General features: G+C 37.3%; 3 protein-coding genes across 4 annotated transcripts in view; 1 reads left to right on the top strand and 2 right to left on the bottom strand.

The window, feature by feature from the left end:
- Nucleotides 1-1,358: 1,358 nt before the first annotated feature.
- On the bottom strand, nucleotides 1,359-7,323 carry LOC141933523 (arylacetamide deacetylase-like 4). Its single transcript, XM_074848260.1, has 4 exons — nucleotides 7,168-7,323; nucleotides 3,991-4,207; nucleotides 3,152-3,215; nucleotides 1,359-2,136 (listed from the first exon to the last, which is right to left on the bottom strand). The coding sequence occupies exons 1-4, from the start codon at nucleotides 7,321-7,323 to the stop codon at nucleotides 1,359-1,361; spliced, it is 1,215 nt and encodes a 404-aa protein (XP_074704361.1).
- A 5,110-nt stretch (nucleotides 7,324-12,433) lies between these two features.
- On the bottom strand, nucleotides 12,434-21,117 carry LOC141933481 (arylacetamide deacetylase-like 4). Its single transcript, XM_074848195.1, has 4 exons — nucleotides 20,947-21,117; nucleotides 16,453-16,669; nucleotides 14,886-14,949; nucleotides 12,434-13,205 (listed from the first exon to the last, which is right to left on the bottom strand). The coding sequence occupies exons 1-4, from the start codon at nucleotides 21,115-21,117 to the stop codon at nucleotides 12,434-12,436; spliced, it is 1,224 nt and encodes a 407-aa protein (XP_074704296.1).
- Nucleotides 16,448-22,887, top strand: part of DHRS3 (dehydrogenase/reductase 3) — a 44,298-nt gene continuing 37,858 nt past the window's right edge. The window contains exons 1-2 of one of the 2 annotated variants that reach the window (XM_074848284.1): nucleotides 16,448-16,626; nucleotides 18,627-18,697. The gene's annotated coding sequence lies outside the window, so the exon portion shown is untranslated. The remainder of the gene's footprint in view (nucleotides 16,627-18,626; nucleotides 18,698-22,887) is intronic. The other variant, XM_074848283.1, reaches the window with a different exon arrangement.

The following is a 22,887-nucleotide window of genomic DNA, read 5'->3' as shown; positions in this document are numbered from 1 at the left end:
GCTTTTAAATAAATAATATTATTTATAAATAGTAGAGTTAATAGATTTAGAATGTTTTCTAATTGCCTGCTTATTTTTCAAAATATTTGCTGTTGTATATTGACTTTTAACTAGAGTGGTACAAAGTGGTAATGTAAAGGTAGCAAAGCTGAAGATAATTGAAGACTTCTGTAATAAACCACTGTAACTTGATTGGTTTAGAATAGGTAATCTAACTTTAAAATTGTTATGGCTTAAAATGTGCTCTGTTATTAAACATACAGCTTTAGTATATGAAGGCATAACAACAGGTTCAGTAAAAATATTTAAGTCCAAACCACAGATTGACCTTCTGTAATGCCTTTCAGGTACTCATATTCTGGTCCCAGAGCACAAAGAAGTTTGCCAGGTTATTCTGCTGGCATTAGAAAATCAGTTGTATACTGGCACCTGGTGATGGGAATGATGCACAACAATTTGCTTTCCCTTTCTTAATTTCTTTTAACATCTTCCTGTAACACAAAGCTTTTCAAATAGTGTCAAGACCTCCCAGCTGCACTGAACTTTACAGCATTTCACTAGTTTTCGTGTCCTGACAGTGTTCTGATCTGTTCCTGAATGCTTTTTTTTGTGATATACTGCTACTTTACATTGTTCCTCTATGAGACAAAGTGCTTCCTGCTTCAGACAGTGCAGGCCTACAGTTAATACAAGCTCTTTGTAAAGTAACTGATATTACTGTATATTCCCATATATCTTTATCCATATATAAAATGTATATGCATGATTTTTTTTAATAGATGTTGTATTCCTTAAGCAATACTTTTAATAACATCTGTAGTTCCAGTGTAACCCTTTTCCTGACCTCCTTTCCTTCCACTTCTTTCTTTCATGTCTATGCTGAAATCTTCTCTGCTATATTCAATTGCCTTTAAGCTTGCCTCAAATTCAGCTTTCACCAGATACAGGCTTCAATAAATCATTGACCGTGCCTATTATACACTTAACCTGTAGATTCCTGCCCTGTTACCTGCCCCAAGTTGACCTCAAATCGTGATTTGTGTATTACCAGAACTTTATTGAGCCAAACTGCATTGCAAAACGCTTGCCATAAGGACCAGATCTTTTATGGGTACAGGAAAAAACTCTGAAGAGGTGGTAGAGGGAAGAAAGGTAATCAAGTTCACCTGATTTTGCCTATCATAAGAGAAAACAAAGCAAAAGCCATCACCAAATCAGTTTATTGGGTAATAAGAAGACAGATGCAATGCAGAAATTTAAGAAGATGATTTAAGGAAAGGAAAATTGAAAGAGATTTTTAAAAATCTTTGCAAGCAATGAGAGATAAGAATCAAGAAAGGAAAGCAAGAAATGGAATTTTACATCAGTCTTAGAAAATTTACTATCTTTTTCAGGCCTTTGTTTCCAGATTGGAATGCTATCACCCTACCCCAGAAAGCTAAGAATACTGTTCCATGGAATCCCTCTTGCAGATGGCACCAGGTCACTTTTATACCATGATCCTCTAATCGTTTCTTGTACAGCAGTCCATCATCTCTTAGCACGTCAAATTCACAGGTCAAAATAAAAGCCTCGGGAAGCTGAGCAATAACACTGTCTTCAGCTATCAGCGGGGAAAAAACAGTGTCAAACACAGGCTTGACCAGTGTATAGATTTCTTCTGAGAATGGATGCGTTGTACTTGGTTTGTAGCCTCTAGATTTAAACTCATGAGGGATATAGTCAGGATTCACCCATTTCTGATACTTCAGTTGCAAATCTTCTGGAATATGACTGTGTTTAGACACTGCTTCCATGATCGACAAGTCTCTATTAAGATACTTCAAACCAAGAGCAAGGATTCGTTGCTTTAACAAAATGGGGACTCCCTCATTCTGCTGATAAGAAGGCAAATTAAAGTTCACACTCTGGAGAAAAGGATATATTAGGATTTGTGCTCTTAGCTTTGGGAGATCTCTTCTGTTCACCAGTGCTTGGGCAACAGCAGCAGTGAGTGTACCTCCACTACTATCTCCACAGATGATAATGCGAGAAGGGTCTACTCCATAATCTTGTGCAGTCCTCATAAAGTGTATGGTGGCAGCGAGGCAGTCCTCAAACTGGGTTGGATATGGATGCTCAGGAGCTAAGCGGTACCTAAATAGGAGTGAAAGTGTTTTACCATAGCCATATCTAGTGACTGGTCCCATTGTCTTTTCATTCATATATTTCTTTCTGAAGATAGGAAAATGTTCTAGGATTATAATTACAGAAATAGAATGTGTCATAATTACTGCTTTTGATACATTATTTGCTACTATTGTTAATATTTGGGGGAGTCAGTATACTGTTCTATCTTTGCAAAATACTTCTTTACCTATCTATTAGGTGACTGAAGGCACATGCTGAGTTACCGTAGAGTTAGGTGGCAAGACAAGTATGTATGAATCAGTTATCAGCAGTTCTAGTTAGAAACTGAAGTGATCTTCTTTTTTTCCCCAGCAAATTGTTACAGAATATGAGCATAGAAAATTGATAATGAAAATATGAAAGGTTTTCAGTGGTTTCGGTAAACTGAATTCTTTACAACAGAGTCAATAGGAGTTAATGGTTCTTCAAGTATTTTAGGATGTAAATAGTAATTAGTGCAATTTTAATCAATTTCCAAGATGTCAACTTTTTTCCTGAACTTTTAGAAACTGGTTCTTTTAAAAATGCACTACAGCTCATCAGAAAAGTATTTGGAATGTTCATCTCAAGTTCATCGCGAGTTAAATGTGAATATCCCCTCCTAGTTTTTTGGAACTACTGCTAAAATGAGTAGTAGTCTAGGCAACTGTGCTTTTAGCAGAAACAGTTACGCTTCAAACACATTGTTGGCTTTCAACTTAAGGTGGTTTGGACATGGCTTTAGGAAAGAAAAACATACTTACTGCTTAGTGGTGGCCATAAATTATAAAATTATTATAATGGTTTTATTTGGAAGTAAGCAAGTGGGGATTAGTTGACTAATTCTTCCTAGAAGTAATTAGTGCTGTTGAAATGCATGTGATCATTAAATATAAGCACTGTATGCACTTCACAAGGAAGTTGTGGTGACTATGTATTAAAGAGTTACAAACCTAGAAGGAGGCACAAATGTCTATCATGTGTCTGGGTTGATTCCACTTACCCAACAGACACAACCACGGAATTGCTTTTTCTAGCAAAATAGCGGCATGTTCTTTCATAGGCCCCTGTAAAACAAAACATTTCGATGGAATTGTAGCTTGCTTTAAAAATAAGCTGAATGAAAATATTCTGAAATTCTTATCTCTATTCTGTGATTAATGTTACACTGCAATTCTTTTATTGTGGCATGGTCTAATCTGGACATAGCTCACAATTTCATTATGTCTGTGGGAATCTTCTTGCCAGTAAGAAACCTGGAATTTACACCAATGCATTGTTCCAGTCTCCTCTTTGAAAAGTGAATAGAAAGCACCACTGCTGCCACTTCTAAAGTGGTATTGAAGATGAGAAGTTATTTAAAAAAACCCCACAAAACCATAAAAACCCTCTCCTAAATCTAGCACAAGAATTTTTCTTGTGCATGAGTCACCATCTAATCTCTTACACCTTTCCATTTTAAATGCCAAAATGTATTTTTTCCTTGTTTTGCAACTATAAAGACACACAGCAGTATGCACACATACACTCAAGTTTGCACAAACATGTACAAACATTGGTTTCTTTAAAATAAGAAATAAAATTCTAATGAGATTTTCAACTTTTCTCATAGCATGAAGAAGAAGGAAGAAAACAGGTATTATAAATGATCAGAGAATCAAAGTTCTAGGTACACGACCTGTTTAACATGATGCCTACTGCATGTAAATAAAATAATTCTGCTGTCCTGCAATTAATTTTGTTTTGCTTAACCTACTGACCCTTCTTATTATTTAAGATATAGTATATCAGATCAGAAACATAGTTTTTCTAGTTATAGCTCATATTATTTATATTACTTACGAATGCTTCCAAACAGTCCAACTCCTCCATGAAAGTAAAGGATTCCTCTACGTTGGCTAGTGGTTGGTATTTTTGGCTGGTAAATTCTTACTTTAACCTTTTCAAACCTTAAATCCTTGATAAAAAGGTGTTTATCTTCTAATGGTGGTATTCCGTCCATTATAATCCTGAGGAATTGGACCTCTGAGGTGATACCTACCTTTTCCAAAAGTCTTCCCTGTTAATAAAGGGAAAGAAACTACAGATTAGTGCACATTTCCATGGAGATTGATCATGAAAAAATTAAAATTCCATGGTCAATTCAAACTTTATCTACTGATGGTTCTTACAATGAAGTGGCCAGTTATGATGATAATGTAATGCCTACCAAAATTTGAAATTCAAAGAGCAGTAGATTTGACAGGAATGGATGAACTTATCTTCTGCAGCTGCCTTGTGTCCATGCTTCCCCAAAAGCAAGGCCTTTGAGCCTGTGGGTAAGCCTGCCTGAGAGCTGCTTTCACAGAAGCTCAGTAACTTAGCTCAATAATACCGTCTTACATCCCTGGCAAAAATGTTACCAGTTCTGTCTAACAGAACATAGGATGAGCTTTGGTGGTAATTTCCAGGTATTAGAAATGTTAGATGAGAACACAGTGTTTTTCAAATTATTTCATTCTTCAGTGGTGAAATCCTGCGTTAGTTTTTATCAGTAGGAAAAAAATCAAACTATTAATAGTAGATGAAAGAGTACAGCTAGACTATGCATCACTGACTTCTTTATTACTTTCAGGATCTTCATGTTTATAAAGCTTGTTCTTTTGCAGGTGATTACCCAAGTCAGTCAAACATGACCTACATTTTGACATTTGTAAATAAGTGCGACTACTTAGCGGTGTAATTTGTAGACTGCTATTTGGACAGTTTGGTTATATATTGATTAAGGATCTTCTAACACTATAGCTGACGTGACAGCTTGAAAATTAATAAAGACTTACAGGCAGCATAAGACAGTCAAAGTATGGGACTAGAGAACTACAACCTCGTTTGAAGCGTTGTCTAACTCAGCCACTGCAGTCACACTAAGTGCAACAGTGTCTGGCATTCACAGTCAAGTACTGAAAAATCGATCCCACTGGCAACAACCAGCATGGAGATTTCCAAACAGTAGGAGAAAAGCTGTGTAAAAGCTTAGTCAGCTTAGAAGTGGGAGTCCAGATACATGTTCAAGCGAAGGACTAGGGCCTGCAGCAACATGCAGATAGCAATGTCTGTGGGAGGGATGTGACAGAGCTGTGCTATCTGTGCTCTTAAAGTCCTTTGTGCTCTTTACACAGGTACAAAGGCCTGCCGTGTAAGCCTCAAAACTCATCTGAATTGTACTTTGTGCCAGCCCTCTACCTAAACCATTACTAGAATAAACTGGGTACAAGAAGCTTACAGAACTATTAACACAGTAGGCAGCATAGTTTAATCAGCCCCTCTATTTCCTAGACAGTGTCGGTCATAAGTCCCCTGGCTATTGTTTAGCTTTACTGATATTTCAATTTTTCTTCTTATAGACTGAATATTAGATGAAAAAATAAACGATGATGGATTAATGATTAATAAATTTTTCAGTGAAGAAGTTTTATTAACATTAAAATCTAACTGTTTTTATTTAAGTATATCCTCATAGGTGAATGCAGACATTTCTTCATAAAATCTATTAGACTGGGCACAGCTACTTCAAACTGGTTTGTCTCCAGTGACTTCACATGCATCTCTTGTCCCAGTTGAAGACTGGATATGCTAGTAAAGTTTGATTTTCCCTGCAGTTTTGACATCATGGGTTGTCATCCCTTGAAAGGCTTTGGCTATTTTGGCATAAGTAATTGGCCTAACAGCCATACCAAGAGTTGCTAAGTGACTCTGACTTTGCTTGATTTAAACTTTTGTATAACCATACTTTAATATTCTTATCTTTCTGCTCCTTTGAGATAGCAGATATGGTACAGTGCTTCTGCTTGGCCTCTCACTGGCCAGCAGAAAGGATACAAAATTATAACATAGGAAGCTGAAAACTACAATAATTCTGCAGTTTAGCATTTTACATATGAATTACACAAAGGATGTGTAATTCATAAATAAAACACAAAGGATTACACTTTGATGGATAAAGAGTATTCATATAGTGTTTTGAAAATGTGGAAGTCCACATATTGTATAGTATATGTAGGAAAAAATTAACTTGACTTCTATTACTATCCTATTGTAGTGCATTGCTTTACTATCATAGCAGTGTTCAGGCCTGGGTGGGGCACTTCTCAAGAGGCACGATGACTCATGTTCCTAGCCACTTACTGGCTGACTTGAAACAAAACTTAATAATCTATGTAGCAGGGAAAAAGAGGAAGAAATAATAACACCGGAACATGGAATTGAAGTGAAATGTAATGTGCAAGCCAAAGGAACTGAAGGGTTTTTTCACAATTTAAACAACTGAAAGAAAAGCTTTATCTAGGTATCACAGAAGAAGTGTTTTTAAAATGTCAGAGGCAGCAATTAATTCAGGAAAGGATAATTAATGAAACAGAATGACAGGTGGAAGTCACATTTTAGTTCTGAAAAGAAACAAGGATGAAACACAAGGGAGGATCAAAAACATGCCAAAACCGATGACACAGAAAGGCAGTTTTGATATTATGTGTGCTATCTCAAAACAGAAAGTCATATTGAAAGGCAAAAGATTATGAATGTGACAGCTGTCTTTCAGATGGCTCAGAAGTAGAGTGATACAGTTATAGGAGATAACTGAGATCACAGACATCATTTGGTTCCTCATTTTCTAACTAAGCACTGTTATACAGAGCAGAAGTTCCACATACACAGTGCAGTAAGCTTCTTAAGCCTTCCAGCAGTGCATTGAGGCAATGGGATTAAAAAGCTAAAGCATAGGCCATCAGAAAAAACTGGGAATTACACAGTCTGCAGAATTTTATTTTTCCATATTGTTACATGTGGTGCTGTATAGCAAGCAGTAGTCTATCATACCCAGCTGAGCTGAAGGTATCTGCGGTGGTGCTCACATCACCAAATTAATCCAGTTGCATGTTTGCCATATATTTAAACATTGATTCTAAAAAAAGCCTCACCAATCCATTACGCTTCTATCAGAAATTAAATTAAAAACTCCAGCTTTAATCAAGTTTTACTTACCAGACCAAACCCGAAGTTCATGATGTAATGAAAAATGTAAAGCTTTTGGCGCTGACTAAATCCATGAGGGATTTCTGCCTTGGGATGTTCATAATAGAATGGCATTGCCACAAAAACAGTCAAAACAGCAAGAAAAATCGCTAGGAGGAGTTCCATCTCCCTGTACTGTTAGGAGCCAAATGGAAGAACCAGCTGTGGCTTCCTTCCCCTTCTGACTTTTGAAGGATTTCTGAAGTTAAAGGCACACGATTAGCAATTCTCTTCATATCCCATCATCCAGCTTTTAAAAATGCCAGTAGGAAGATGAAAACATGTGGCAATCGAACCATACAATTAAACAGACAGTAGCAATTAGTCATGGGAGAGGCTTGCATAAGCAGTTTTTCATACTTGGAGCTAACATGTTTTGGGTCTGTGCCCATCACCATAGAACCAGTGCTTGATGTAGCATTTGTAGCGTCAGTGTTATGAGAAGAGAAAAACTTGTTATGTCTCTCCTTATTTCTTGAATACAGCCAAGTCTGTATTATTTCTGAGTTTCTGCAAGTTCCCATGGAACAGGATTTCTTAGTAATCATCTTCAGAGCTGCTCAGTTTCTTGATTTATCATTCACATGCACCTTACTTCTTCAGAGTTTTAGTGAAATCAATGTTTCAGTGTTGCAAGTACATTTCATCACCTTTGATGACTGATTTTGTATGCTGCTATGCCATTGCATCTTTGAGTCTAATGGAACCTGGTGTCGTTCCAGGTAGAAATATAGTTCCAGCTGATGAAAGTAGACTTGGACTTCGTGGTTTCAGTGCTAGTAGCAATGACTATAGACATCAGCAGCCTGTTCATTTCTCTGTACTCTGTGGTGAGTTCTAGGATTGGTGCCTTCCTCTGGAACCAACATAATTTCATTAGTGGTAAGATTTAACCTGAAACAAAAAAATTGTAAAGCAAAGCTTTTTCAGCTCATATAATGTCACCTTTGGGAACAGTGTCTTTTTACCAGTCTGCTCAAACCATGCAGGCAACAGATTATCACTCTGAAAAATAGCACAATGGGTAAAATGAATGTCTAAAATTTTTCCTTTAAAAAAAAGAAGAATGCAAGGGATAAGCTGACCTTGAGATGCATATTAAAATGGAACTTAAATGCAGAGAACCCCAGAGCTTTAGGATGCACAATCCATGACCTGCATAAGAAAGAAGACTTCAGCCTTGATTCCTGATTTTAGAAACTGTTTGTTAATTGTTAGAATAAACAGGAAGGAACTCCATTTTCAAGTCTGGTGCTATGCTCTCTAAGAAGCTGTTTCTGTGTTCTGCTCCCTCTGCCGAAATCATTTCTTCATTGTATCCAACAACCCCTTGCAGACTTTAATTTCTCAATGTCTCTGTTCTCTCTCCCTCCCTTGCCAGAAGGTTGTTTACATGCAAAGTATAAAATCAGGTTCCTTTTTGTTTGTTCTTCCTTGTGGCACTTGATACAATCGCCCAGCTAGATGAGGGATGTTGGCAAAAGCCATGTTATCTGGTGATTGGGACACTCTCTTGGCAAATGGAAGTGGTGAATTCAAGCTCATCAGGACTGAGGTGTGTATAGGGTTCACCTTTCTTATACTCAGACAAGATCATTAGGAAATCCTGTAATACAACACATGGCTGCAGCTCCCTTTAGCTTTTGATAGTGAAAGTAACCAGCTTTTGGTAAACTGTGCTGTTCCAATGAGTTAAGTGTGGTCTAAGTATACTTATCAGATTTGGCCCTTTTGGGGATCTGAGAAGTCTTCTGACACTTGTGACAGATCCTTTGTACTAAGGTTCTCACCACCTATTGTTCATCTGTTTTCTAAATCTTTTTGGTGCCAGTCCTTGTGGTAGCCAGTTTACCAACAGCTGGTAGGTCTTGGACTCTTTTGGGCATGTTAACTAGGTGCAGACATCACAGCACCTCCACCAACCCCAGAGGCTCCACAGAAAGACTGGGTGTGCTGGAATCTGGTATCAGCTGTAGAAGAAACAAACTAGTTGGTTCCTGAAGTAATAAACTGTTTTTTTCATTTGGGAATTGCAGGTACACAGAGTAATACTGTTTTATAAGCATAAACTCAACAATTTAAAAGCTTGCTTGAGTCCCAGAATGGAGACACATTCCCTAAATAATCTTTGAAATGTATGCTTTCTCCAGCTTTTGATTTTTTAAACTTAACCTCTTGCTTCTGTAGGATAGACCAGAGGAATCGGTCCCTGACGCCAAAATCTCGTTTTCTCCTACCCCAGGCACTCCTTTTACTATTAACTTCCAGCGAAGAAGTATATGTCAGTGCCTGAACTCTTGTCAATACTGGGCTGGCATCCTTGAGCTTTTTCTCTGTCATGTAGCTGCACATGCTAGGGGAGGCAGAGACAGTTGCAAGGTAGTCTTCAGGCCATCCCAAGAACTCTCTGCCTGTCTCTGAATCATGGTGCTGATTAGGTGGGAACTAGGTACTCACCTGCTTAGACTCAGACGCACCAAGTGTGAGTGGGTGCCTGTACTGGCATACTGGGAAACGTTCCCGAGAGAAGGTGCTGCTTGACCCAAGAAGCTGCTTTTGAGTTCTGCGGAGCGTGAGAGCCATCTGGTGCTTCAAGTCTGAACTGGAAAACCCACCTAAGCCCAGCCAGGTCCTTGCCAGTGTACTCTGCTGCTATGAGCTGTAAGCGTGTGTTAATGGCTTATTTTGTGTGGTCACTTGTGTGTGCACACTTGTATTCATGTGTATTTCTCTGTATGCATAATTCTTTGTGGAAAGGCATCGGTGTCCATAATTCTGTAGGTGCACTGCAAGTTTGTCATTGTGTTTTAAGTACTCGAAAACTGATTGCACACTTTAGAAACTATAGAATGTCTTCAAATGAACAAACATTCAAGCTTAGCAATGCAAGACACATAGCAGATCTATAATTAATTAAAATAAATTAGAGGACAGGAAGTTCCGTGGAGACAATTAGATCTTGTGACTTTCTAGATTTTAGAAAGTCACTGCTAAAAAAGGAATAATTTTTCTCAGCACTTGCTATTCTCTACTGATCCATCTGCACTACTATGGTTATAACCCTCAATACAGATTACAATGCATGTGTTCAAGAGATCTTATAATTCTGCTGTCATATTATAAAGATAAATTTATTTATATTTGTAGTAAATTAAGACCTACAGATGAAGGACCATGGAAGAATCTCAGGAGTAGATCAGTGTAGAGTTTGACATTGGCCCATGAGTGAGGTATAAATCCAGACACTGAGTGATGGAAAGAAAGCAAGTATTGGATTGCTGAACTGATAAGGAGTATAATACATGCTGCACTGAATGATGTGTGTATGTGTGTAAAATAGTATGAGATCATATGTGATCACCTCATAACTTAAAACACACAAAGTGGAATTGTATGGACATCCTTAGTTCTGGCACTTCAAACCATCTCTGTACCTGCAAAGAATCATCAAAAGAACAAGCCTGGTATATAAGATGCAAAGAAGAGTGATACATGAATAAAAATGATCTTAAATAAAGGTAAGCCCGATGACTCTCACAGGTTTGACTGAAGTTCATGAAGTCATACTCAATCTAACTTTAAACCAGTTTGCTCATGTACAGATTAACTGTACAGCCGTGGCAGAACAGACATGGATTAATTGCTCAAACGTACAGCTTTTTGCATAGCTTTTACAGCAGATACCAACCTGCTGGCCTAGCTTCAGCTACCACATGTAAGCCAGTAAGCCAACCTTCATCTTGAGATCAGAAACCAAAATGAATCCCCAATTTCACATCGGGTTGCATAACCGAGGCAAATCCTATAATCCTCAAACAATGGAACATTTGGAACTTTATCAAGTTTACTCCTGGAAGACTGTCTTTGCTTGAAGAGTAAATTGCTAATAACTGCAATAAGAAACATGAAACAAAATATCTGTTGTGTCAACAGAGCGTGAAGAAACATAATTTCATTTTGCTGAGAGGGACTGGAGCACAAGGATTCACGAGTAACAGCTTGTTGCTCCAGAGATTTGTAACTGCTAACTTGTCGCCATAGTTAATTAAAGTGGTGACAAGTGAAGAGTTTAACCCACCATTTTCTTCCTACTCACAGTTTGGCTGACAGAGAAGGAAGATAAGTACTAACCTCTTTCCACACTTGCGTGTGCATAGGTGTTACAAGTACAAGGTAGTTGCATAACGATGATGAAACATTTTACAATTCCTAGGCATTGTGTGGCCAGCTATTCTGACATGCAATGGCAATTACCTTGCCATCTGTGTTTAGCAAAGGTGGATCTGTCCTAATAAGCGATGTAAAGTTGAGCTGAGATTATTTTTTTTTTTCTTCATGTTTTGGATATTTGCAGAAATTATTTTGGTGGCTTCCATGCTGTTTACACACTTTCTCCCTGAATTCCAAGTAAACAAATTGATTATTTATCTGATGACAAAAAGGCAAAACCCACTCTGTCTCTGTCTTCCGTGAATACAGCCAGATGCTTCTCAGAAAGGAACTTTGTGGAATATAATTTAGAGAACATTCGGTTTTGTTTGTGTGATTCTCCTTCACTGCATCTCTCAGATACTTACAGTAGCCACCTCATACAGCTGACATTCCGTACCTCCCTTCCGTGGCAGCCATTTCCCTTTAAAATCAGATTTGTAAGTACACCCAATTCCCTCCTTCAGATTTTACAACCAAGTCCAAAGCTGCTGGTTGCCTATAGACATAGTCTGATGATGATGATTACTACTCATGTCAGAAGTACTGGAAGTATCTTCAATCTCCACAGGCACCGGGGGGACATTTTAACTGTGCTGTAATGCTGATTTTGTGTGTATTATGTGGATATGCATATGCACGGTGCTGGTTACTCATATTGCATGCTTCAAAGTGTTTTGCTATGGTGAGTTTTTATTCTTTGACAGAAGAAGAGAAAAAAAATTCTTACGACGTAAGAAGAGAACAGCAAAACAAGCATACCAATTAATGGTATAATAAATAATAAATATGATAAATATAATAAATAATGTTATAGTAAATAATAAATATAATTAATAATGATAATAAAATAAGACAAAAAATACATCATATTCCCAAGAAATAGCAACTGAGAATCAAAATTCAGCAGACAATGCTAATCTTGACTTATTATTTCTTGCCTAGATGCTAATGTACAAATAGCTAATAAATAGTTAATTGAAACACATTCTATCTGCATACCAGTTCACTGTATTGAAGAAAAAATTTAATAGGCTTTTATAAAGTTTACAATGTGGTTCACCATTTTACTTGATGATGGAAAAGAGAAAATACCATAACCAAAAAATCCCAATGCACAGTGGAAGCCTTCTTCCATGTGGTGCCAGGTCACTTTTACGTTGTTGTCCTCTAACCGTTTCTTGTACAAAAATCCCTCATCTCTGAGCACATCATGCTCACAGGTAATTATACAAGTATCAGGTAGGCAGCAAAAAACAGCATCTTCTGCTAACAGTGGGGAAAATCTTGTCTCAAACAGTTCTTTTGTTGCTTCATGGACTTGGGGTGAAAATGAAGTGGGTAACGGTGGCTTATAGCCCAGTTTAAATATCTCTGGGATAAGATCTGGATTTATCCATTTCTTGTATTTCAAATTAATACTCTCGGGAACATGAGAACCTGCCAGAATAGCTCCCTTCATAGAGCAATCCTTATTCAAGTACTTCAGAATAAAAAGGACTGTACGTTCCTGGGACAAGAAGGCAGTGAAAGCATTTTTCTGGTAAGATGGCAGATTAAAGTTCAGTGCTTGGAGAAATGGGTAGATCAGTACCTGGGCACGTATCTTTGGGATATCTCTTCTATTTACCAGTTCTTGGCAAACACTAGCAGTGTAAGTGCCCCCTACACTATCCCCACAAACAATAATCCGATCAGGATCCACCCCGTAGTTTTCTGCAGTCTTCAAAAAGTGTACGGTGGCAGTGAGACAGTCCAAAGTTTGGGCTGGATACTTATGCTCAGGAGATAAATGATACCTGAAATGTACAAAAGACAGCCATTATTACCAATGTAGCTCTCTGGAAATTGCTTGAATGTGTCATCTTAAATGCATCCCGTGCATTTGCAAAAACTCACCAAAACCAGTATTACTTATTTAAAGTTTTGCATGCTGAAGCAAACCAGAACAGCTTCCCCTCCCATTTCTCTCAAAATACAGAGACCATTGATCACTGAGGTTTATTCCAGCATAATTTAAGAGCATGAGGGCTTGAGTAGGGCGGTCCCATCACCCACATTATACAAAGCCACACATTTACGCAATTCCTGCTCCGAGTGCACCTGCCTGGGATCAAAGTTCACGCTGGCCATGAAGTTGCAATCCTCTCACTTGGACTGACCTTGCATGTATATATGAGTCAATCCTGCTTACCCACAAGACCCAACCAAGTTCTGGCTCCTCAGCTTTTTACACTGGGGACACTGATTATTGTATTATTATATACTAGTACAGTGTTGTATATTATTATTACATTTTAATATTAAAAAAAAAATAATATATATTATAAAACACCATAGAGTAAATGTATGTGGTGACAAAATAGCTTCCTGTAGGCAATTCTTTTATTTCTTTTATTAATTGGAACAAGTGAATTACAGAGGAGTGATGTTAAAGTAACAATCTCTTTGTTTATTTCTTAACTAACGACTTACTTTCATATGATGAAAAGCAAGGCAGGCATAACAGTCAGATACCCAGTCAAGTTAGTGGTGTAATTTGATTCCAGTGACATAGAAGACTGCTTTGAGACTACATTTTTAACAGCCATGGTTCTTTATTCTCTGTATTCAGAATGGTCTTAGGGCTTTCTGGAGAAGATTAAGTTTAATAAGGAAAAAATAAATACTACAAAGGTAACAGTGCAGGCATTCTCCCTTAACCCGTCACTGTTTGCTGAGGCACACTGCTTCTGCTTTTCAGTTTTTTCACCATTCTGTGAAATTAATTCAATGTATTCATAAAGTAAACATCCTAATAACCAGAGAATAAAAGGATATCAATATCTTATTTCAGACTCACTTTGAACGCATCGTGACTTACCCAGACAAGATAGGAAATATGCAATTCACTCTCAAAACCAATTCCTCCCAACTTAATAAAATCCTTTAGAAATTAATTTTTTCATGGGAGACTTTGTTGGAAACTAAAGTTTCTTCATACCATCAGCTATTTTCCATAAACAAAACATCTTTAAAAGGAAGCAGTGGTCCATGCAGTTTTAAAAAAATATATTAAATTTTAGACTTGTTATTTAGTCTTTAAAATCATCCCCAAAGCCCCCTAAGTATTAAAACCTGAAATGGGGAAACCATCTTATAATTCCTTATTATCAAACAAAGGCAATGATTTTTGTGGTGGTGGTAATGATGTAAAATGAACAAATCCCTTTGTTTTTCTGAAAATAGTTGCCATACATATTACTTTAGTAACTTTATAAACCCGTATCAGGTATTTCTCATTGTCATTTCATGGCACATGCTTGCTCACACATATCAACAACCTAGGGGTAGACAAACTAGAGCTCAGTTTCTTTTCTTATATCCAAAGAGATGTAAGGACAGAATGGGCATTGTTCAGAGGGGTGGGGGGGAACAGAAGGGGGGAAGGCAGCGGAACTATCTAATTCTGGGTGTAACACTGGGTGGAGCTCACTTACCCAACAGACACAACCACTGAATCAGATGTTCTGGCTATGTACCGGCATATTCTTTCGTGACTTCCTGAAGAACAAATGTTGTTAATGTAATTAATGTCTTAGAATACTTGAAGCAATATCGTCCCTTATTTTTTTATGACATATTGCCATGACTGAGTGTGGGCCCCTTGCCTATTTAGTGAGCTACCCAAGTTTTCTCTAGGATAAAAATAATCTAGACTTTTGATCATCAGGACACACTGTAAAGTTCATACATCTAGAGAGATTGTTGATATGTAAGGAAAATAAGAAACTATTCTTATTCTGATTATTACTATTAGACAAGGGGCAATGATTTTAAACTGAAAGAGGGTAGAATTAGATTGGATATAAGGAAGACATTTTTTACTGTGAGGGTGGTGAGACACAGGAACAGGTTGCCCAGGACAGGATGCCCCATCATTGGAAGTGTTGAAAGTCAGGTTGAACGGGGCTTTGAAGAACCTGATCTAGTGGAAGGTGTCCCTGCCTGTGGCAAGGTGGTTGGAACTAGATGATCTTTAAGGTCCGTTCCAACCCCAACTTTTCTATGATTATTACGCACAATTGCTTAGAGTGGTTGTAAGGGTTAAAATAGCTTGAGATCTTTGTAAAAGATTATTTTAAGTAACCGTGAGTCTAAGACTGACTTAGACATGTCATAGCATTTTGCTGTGGAAATGCTAAGTGTAGTACTATAGCTGAGTCTAAATAAATTTTGTATTTGAATTTGAAGCAGAGATTTGACTATTTTCTGAAGAATGAAGGGTGCAGCTGGTATGCCCCCTGTGAAATCAATATATTTCTGTGTGGCTAATTCAGGCAGAAATCTAAGGCATCCAAATTGTGTTATAGTAAATTGTCTAATTATATAATCATTTCATGGTAAGGTTGTGGGCAGAAATATGCCTCTTTTAATGTATTTAAAGATATATTGAGTTTTCCTTCAACCTTAATTCTGAAATTGCTGCATTTAGAAGATTTGCTCAATGTGTTCTTTGAATTACAGAATTTTAATGCCATTTAATATGTGTGCATGTCTGCTGCCTGTAGAAACAGTATCTTTTAGAACTTTTTTAATTACATGTTTGTAATTATCTACTTTCTCTAATAAACTGGAAAAAAAAAAAGACAACATAACTAAAGTACATGCATTATGGACACATGTTTTAAAATGGCTGCTATAGGCCACTTGAATTGCCACGAGCACTGTTTATAGAAGTCCCAGTAGACATGCTGCAGTTAGAGATCAAAGGGAGGAATGCAGGTTTTAATAACTTCTGTCAGTTTTTCAGACAAAAAAATAATTTATTTCTTTAGTAGCACCCCTTACTGTAAGGAATATATATGCCATAAAGAGTGCCATATCCTATAAAAATAATTTAGACACTAAATAAGGGCAGATTAGAGAGTTTAAAAAGTAAAAATAAACATTAAGTGCTTTCTATCTCTCAAACTAATCTTCAGTCACTTCTTAGGGTCAGGAGAGTTTTTAAAGATATATAGTTAACAATCCTAAATAATCATATTTTCTCTTTCAGTTCCTTACTGATGCTTCCAAACATCCCACATCCTCCATGGAAGAAGATGACTCCTCTCCGTTTGCTTGCAGATGGTACTCTTGGGAGGTAAATCCTCACTGGCACCTCATCAAAATGCAGATCCTTTATGAAGAGCTCTGAATCCCTGCATGCTGGCAGTCCATCAACAACCAACCTTATAAGTATGTGCTCCTCAAAGATACCCAGACTTTCTAAGTTCTTTGCCTAGATAGATATAACAAGAAAAATGAGAAATAGCTTAGGGAATTCAAGCCTTCCCACTCTATAAAGACCATAAGCTACCTTTTTCTATATGATATTTAAGATAATTGTATTGGTTATTTGCTGCTTTATAGGATTACCCCACATAACTTCAGTGGCTTTGTTATTTCAGTTATGAAAGTGAAAATGTACATCTTCATGATCTGAGGTACCATTGTTTCTGGAAGAATGTTGTAATACTTGTTCTATGAAATGTATTATGTAAATACCTTCTAATTTCTGTCATCTGGATTTGCCACAAGTAACATCAGGCATTTACTTAGGTATGGAAGTTAGGAGTCATGAGGCCTGAGGCTCCTTTTCTAATCAGTGAAGAGAAAGGCATTTCTTGAGGATGGTTCCAATTTCAGGTGTGTGAAATCATGCCCTGGAGATGTCTGTTCATCTAAAGGGAGGTTGTGTACTTCAAATGCCTCAGCTAAAGTATTTAAGGTTAGGTGAGATGAAAAAGTCCCTAGCATGAGAGTGTTTAATATACTGGGAGAAAAAGACTCATCCCAGTTTGTGTGCAAAATTCGGTAACTTACTGGTCTTGGGTCATCTCTATGCCACAGGGTCAGTGAGAACAAGCTTTAAGAAAATCATTAGTGCCTACAAAGGGCTGCTGGCCTAAATGAAGGACTGATGAAAATGGTTCTGAGTCTTATCTCCTTCTCCATCAGTGAAACTGTTGCCTTTATCAAGATCTCACAGGTATTAATGAAATGCCTCTGCAGTCAGTTTCTTACATCTGACCAGGGAAAGCAAATATTCTGAAGACAGGGGAGGTTTGTTAAATGTGTCAAAACATTTTCTTATCCAAGGCCAGTCAACTGCTGATGATTAAAATAGCCTGAAGATCACACTGGAATCCTCCTTTATTTTGAACACATGTTGGAACGGATGCATTTCCTTCTAGGGACAATATTTCCCTTCCCATTAAATGGTGACTTAATTGCCCCTATGAACTATTATAATTCATTCTTCTGGAATCAGAATGATAATCATCACAAGCAATTTGCAAATTGTATTGTTCTCTTATGAGCAACAGAAGTGTCCGTGTATACTACTGTATCAAAGCCTTATAAATTAATGGCCAGCTATGCTTTTGTAAATTGTTCTTTCCAGTCTTGTGTATCTGGCCTTTAATTTAGATCTGCCCTGTCTGTCTCAGAGACAATTCAAATATTGGCCTTAAATATTAATTTTGCTGTGAAAGAATGCCAGAGAAAGACAAAGAGGCAGAACTTTCTTAGGTGCATGATCCCAGCTATCATGTACATATGAAGCCAAATTCACATCATTCAAGCATGTTGCAACACCCAGTTCCTCACCAAGGCCTTTCTCAAACAACACAGATTCTTTCTTCCTAATAATCTAGACCAGACTGCAGCAAACAGTTGGGCAAGGAGTAATAAAAGAAACAACCATGAGCCGTGGAAGAGAGTGAAGATCATTTAGAAACAAAGATGGGAACCCAGAGATGATCTGGAGTTTTTTAATAACTCTGCCACAACTGCCAGCCATGCTCAGGGTGTTTTAAGTCCCAATTCCTAGAGACAAATGGATAGATACATTTCTTGCCTTACATTTGAAAATGCACATTTTTAGGTACCCTGGTGAAGGGGAGAATGAATATAAGACCCAAAGCAATCATGGCAGAAACCACAGGGTCAATGTAACCTTCCCCAAACATCAATTTTCAAAAACTCTCATGACTCTTAAGACAGTCTTTTTGTCAGAGTTATGATTTTGGAATGGTTGAAGTTGGCAGAACTGCCATACTGTGTTTATTTAATCTCATCTGTACTTTTAATATTCGAGATTTTACAGAGCATTCAGATGACAGATAGTAATATATATGATAAACTTAGTATCAGAGCATTCTATCTAAATATCCTCTTTCCTTTCCTTATCTCAGGAGCTCCTGATGTCACAGAGGCATCTTCAAATTCAGGGAAAACACTGTCATGAGGGAGGATGAGGAATTTGGTATGTATTCTGTTGAAAAACTTCTTGATCAATAATTACAAAATACTTCAGAACCAATAACAATACACTCAAAAAATAAAAGGTATGACTATTCCTGGACAGATGTGGTCAGTGTTAGTATGTGAAACATATTATGTAAGCCAGGTTCTAAAATGTGTATATATGTAAGAAAAAGAGGACCAGATCAGCATGTGAGCATGCCTGTTCCTGTGAAATAGGGTCTTTGAAAAACTATTTGCTGGAACACCTAAATTCTGGCACAAACTGGCTTTTTATGTGGAAGATCATATCGGGACCAGATTTTTACTTTAAAAAAAAAATTGTGAAATCGCATACCAACTAGCAAAAGACACTCAATTGGAGCTTCCTGGACTTTACGACTACATTAGACAGTCTTTCTGTCAGTCACTTTGAAGTGTTATGCTTTGCCAGCTGAAATAATTATCATCAAAGCTTTATATCACAGTGCAATATGCACAGTTAGTCTAAATGCAGATCTGTATGAATAGATTAAGACAAAAGCTAGGATGTGAGCTAGAAGGCTTTCTCTCTTCCATCTGGGATTGTCATTGATTTCTTTATGACAGAGGATGTGGACAGATGCAGCAGGAGCATTGTATGTATGACACTTGTGCTGTAGAAGGTGCACATTTAACTGTTGATGAAGCTTTTCTAAGACACATTGCAAGTAAGGTGGAAGAAAAGAGGAAAAGACTGTCCTGTATTGCAGAAAAAAGAGTTCTTTACTGCCACATACAGTACAAACAGATACATCACTGGCACAAGAAGAGCAGCATTCATCAGAATGAGCAGGATATGTTCATTGCACATGTGCAATGCACAAAGCATCATGCAGTTTATAAGAAACCTGTGAAGTCCTCTCTATGAGGACTACTTCTGTGAGCATAAACATAAACCTAGAAATTCACCAAAAGTACCAGCAGATGTCTAAAGGTTTTCAAAAGAAAATTGGATATTGAATGGATTCAATGCATAGCAAATAGTGAAATGCATCTTTAAAACTATCCAGAAAAAGGAAGCTGAAATTTCTGGAGCATATTGTTAATGAAGATAGAGTATGTACTATTGCATAACAGCCACTTAGAAGCTGTAAAAGCACATAAAAAGAATCATCTGAAAGAATCTTTTCATCCAAATATAGAAACATAGAGAACTTAATAACATACAGTCATATTATTATATTACGGTCATATTATTACATTAGGTTTATATATAGCTTAACATGAAAAGCAGCGTGGGATGTGTAAGGACACCAGATTCTTTTTTCATGCCAGACAGTGCAGAAAGGTACGTGGGGCCTAAGCCATTGGAGAACCAGGGACAATTACTGGATTTGGTGAATGCTGCTATGTAAATTCAAGCAACCCACATAAATCTTTAATAGATTATAGTGCCCTCAGTCACCTTTGAGGATGTGGGCCTTAGTTACTACATTCATTATGTATAACTGGAGGATTAGAGAATACCTTTACTTGAGATGATCTCCGTACAACTCTGTATTTAATGAAACCACTCTGTGATTTTCCTGCAGGCTTTCTTTTGACGCATTATGTGCCAGACGTGACAGGGCTTAGGCTGCTCTTACATACTTCTGTTGCCTTCTTTGAAAGCTTTTTGGGTAAAAGCTGTTTCTTTCTCTGATGGCAAAGCACACAGCACAGTGAGTCTGGCTTACAAGTACTTAAATAACAAGTGATAACAGGTCTAGCTGAACCAGCTTTGGCCAGGGTTAGATTAGATGACCTCTGGAGGTGCCTTCCAACCTACATGATTCTATGATATTTAACTAAGAGTAGTTAGTCACTGTGGGAATAAGAACAGAATCACAGGTAAGAAAATTACTGCAAATAGTTCAAAATTTAGGAAATTACCTTAAATATATCAAAGAACATTGCAATACAGAAGGTTTGGTTATTATTATTCATGTAAATGATATCCACAGCCCTCCTGTCATCCACAGGACCAATCATTTCATTATAGAAGACAATCAAATCACAGATGAGGCAAAAGAATGCGTATCTCAGTATTTAAAAGAATTCATCTCATACTGGCTGCTTTTATATACAGTAATAGAATACCAAATCAAACTTTGACCTTTATCTTTAAATCTGCGTTACTGTGTGGTTCCTATTACACATAGCTGCAGTATTTAGATGCATATCTTCATAGTTCGGCTCAAGTTTTTCCTTTCCTGAAAATCACAATATCACAGAGCATAATAAACTCACCAGAATTTCCATCAGAGTATATAAGTAATGATATAAGCGGAGCTTTGATGGCTGGTCAACATCAGGAGGAATCTCTGCCTTGAAGGAATCATGATAAGTTGCAGTTAAAACCAGTAATGCAAAAGCAACTAGAATGCCTGCGATTAAAGCCAGAGCATAAAAGGTTTCCATTTTTCTTTGGTGGGAATAATTTATTAGAGAACTGGTTGATATGATCTGTCAATATATATATATCCTCCAGACTGACTCCACAGAGAAGTAATTTGCATACCAAAATTCCTCCACCCTCCTCCTACGGATAAGGCTGCCAGATGCTAAAAGCATACAAACATCCGGCTATTACAACTTTATTTGGCATGGTCAATGTTAATATGTAGAAGACTCACATCCAGGAAGTGTCATTATTTTTTATATTCCAAAATTGCAAATTAACCTTCTTTTTTATCTGGTTTAATTGTATTCTGCTTTTTGGGCCTGAAAAGCTATGTGTGATTTTTTGCAAGCATACTAGTTAGTTCACTTCTACTTATGAACCCATGGAAGACTAGCAATGCTGAACTCCAGTCTCCATGGTCAGGAACTGTAATGGTTCTGCTCTTGGAACAGGTCTGAAGTGTGATTCTAAGGTTTTTTTGCTTAGTGCTGATCTTTTTTTCCCTGCTGTACTGCTTAAGCAGACAGCTGGCCAGAACAGTTAGAACAGACATTCTGAAGAAAGTCTAAAGGAATTTTGCTTTTAGAGATTCATGCTGAGCTGTCAGTTATTTGGAAGTTCCCTACCTGAGTGCGCAGCCAGGGTCTCTGGGCTTGCCAATGGTCCAGTGATATCAGAAGGAAACTTTCCCTTGACTTGGAGAACTTTGGCCTTAACCCTCTATTCTGATTCATTCTAAAGAAAGGATTTTGATGTCTTTACAACTTCATAGTTTGCTATTTTTTGTCAAGACAGCTCTAGTTATCCTTTGTTGTAATTTAGGCTGTGGTTAGACCATATGACTAGCCAAATGCTTGTACCAATAGAGGTGATGATAGCGAAGGAATGAGTGCCCGGGTGCAACTCCATGTATTTCTGTCTGGACAAAACTTGTTGGATAAAAGTAAAAAGTGAACAAACATCAGCTCAGCTTGACATAATCAGTACAACCTATGCTTATCCCCTGAACACTCTGAAATATTTCTTTATCCCCACTAATCTCCCAGATATTCCATTTTAAAACCCTTATAAAAGCTTGTAATCGTGGTCATAGAAGAGAAATACTCCTTTTTATGAGCCATAAGATTCTGCATTTGGCTAACAAACCTGTAGTGGTATTCACTCAGAAAGTGGGATCTTGACTAAAAAAAGGTGAGTCCTTTCTAGTTTTTCTTATACCCTTAAAAGAAGCAGATGAAATATATCTGCTTAGAAAAATCTCATTTATGTAAAATGTGCATTACAGGAAAGAGTGAGAAACTTTAATGGGAATTGGTCAATAGAGTAAACAAATATTTAGCTGTGTGCAGTGAGAGTAAACAACATGCTTCATAAGAGAGAAACTACCAGATTCTAAGAGTGACTAGACTGTTTTCTTAAGAGAATAGGTCTAATTGTTAACTTCAGTGGAAGTCAGCAAGTACAACTGATTGAATTATGTGGTTTACAATTTAAATAAATAAAAAGGTGTTGAGGGTAAGAAACTCATGAAATGCATGTAAGTTATACCATGGTGCTCTCAGCTTAACTCAGCAGGCCTGGAATTTGTGATCATAGTAGGCAACTTTCCAATACTGACTCAGATTATTTGACTAAACTGGGGAATAATTGATCTCTTCCTTCACTGTGAGGGTGCAGGACACTTAACTGAGCCCCTCCCAACTTCTTACTCCATCCAGAGTATCCCCATGTGGGGATACACTAACTTGAATGATTTAAAAAAAAAAAAACCCTGATAAAGCAAAAAT

This window comes from Strix aluco, chromosome 22, assembly GCF_031877795.1.
Source record: "Strix aluco isolate bStrAlu1 chromosome 22, bStrAlu1.hap1, whole genome shotgun sequence".
Lineage (NCBI taxonomy): Eukaryota > Metazoa > Chordata > Aves > Strigiformes > Strigidae > Strix > Strix aluco.
This window is presented reverse-complemented; position numbering and strand designations above follow the sequence as displayed.

What these genes read in the sequence shown, in the direction of transcription:
- LOC141933481 (XM_074848195.1), bottom strand. Translation starts at nt 21,117, where the DNA reads ATGGAAACCTTTTATGCTCTGGCTTTAATCGCAGGCATTCTAGTTGCT. An exon ending in ATACTCTGATGGAAATTCTG is followed by an intron (nt 16,670 to 20,946) that starts GTGAGTTTATTA and finishes ATATCTATCTAG; the next exon opens with GCAAAGAACTTAGAAAGTCT. An exon ending in TCAGTGGTTGTGTCTGTTGG is followed by an intron (nt 13,206 to 14,885) that starts GTAAGTGAGCTC and finishes TGTACATTTCAG; the next exon opens with GTATCATTTATCTCCTGAGC.
- LOC141933523 (XM_074848260.1), bottom strand. Translation starts at nt 7,323, where the DNA reads ATGGAACTCCTCCTAGCGATTTTTCTTGCTGTTTTGACTGTTTTTGTG. An exon ending in TGAACTTCGGGTTTGGTCTG is followed by an intron (nt 4,208 to 7,167) that starts GTAAGTAAAACT and finishes CTTTATTAACAG; the next exon opens with GGAAGACTTTTGGAAAAGGT. An exon ending in TGGACTGTTTGGAAGCATTC is followed by an intron (nt 3,216 to 3,990) that starts GTAAGTAATATA and finishes TTTGTTTTACAG; the next exon opens with GGGCCTATGAAAGAACATGC.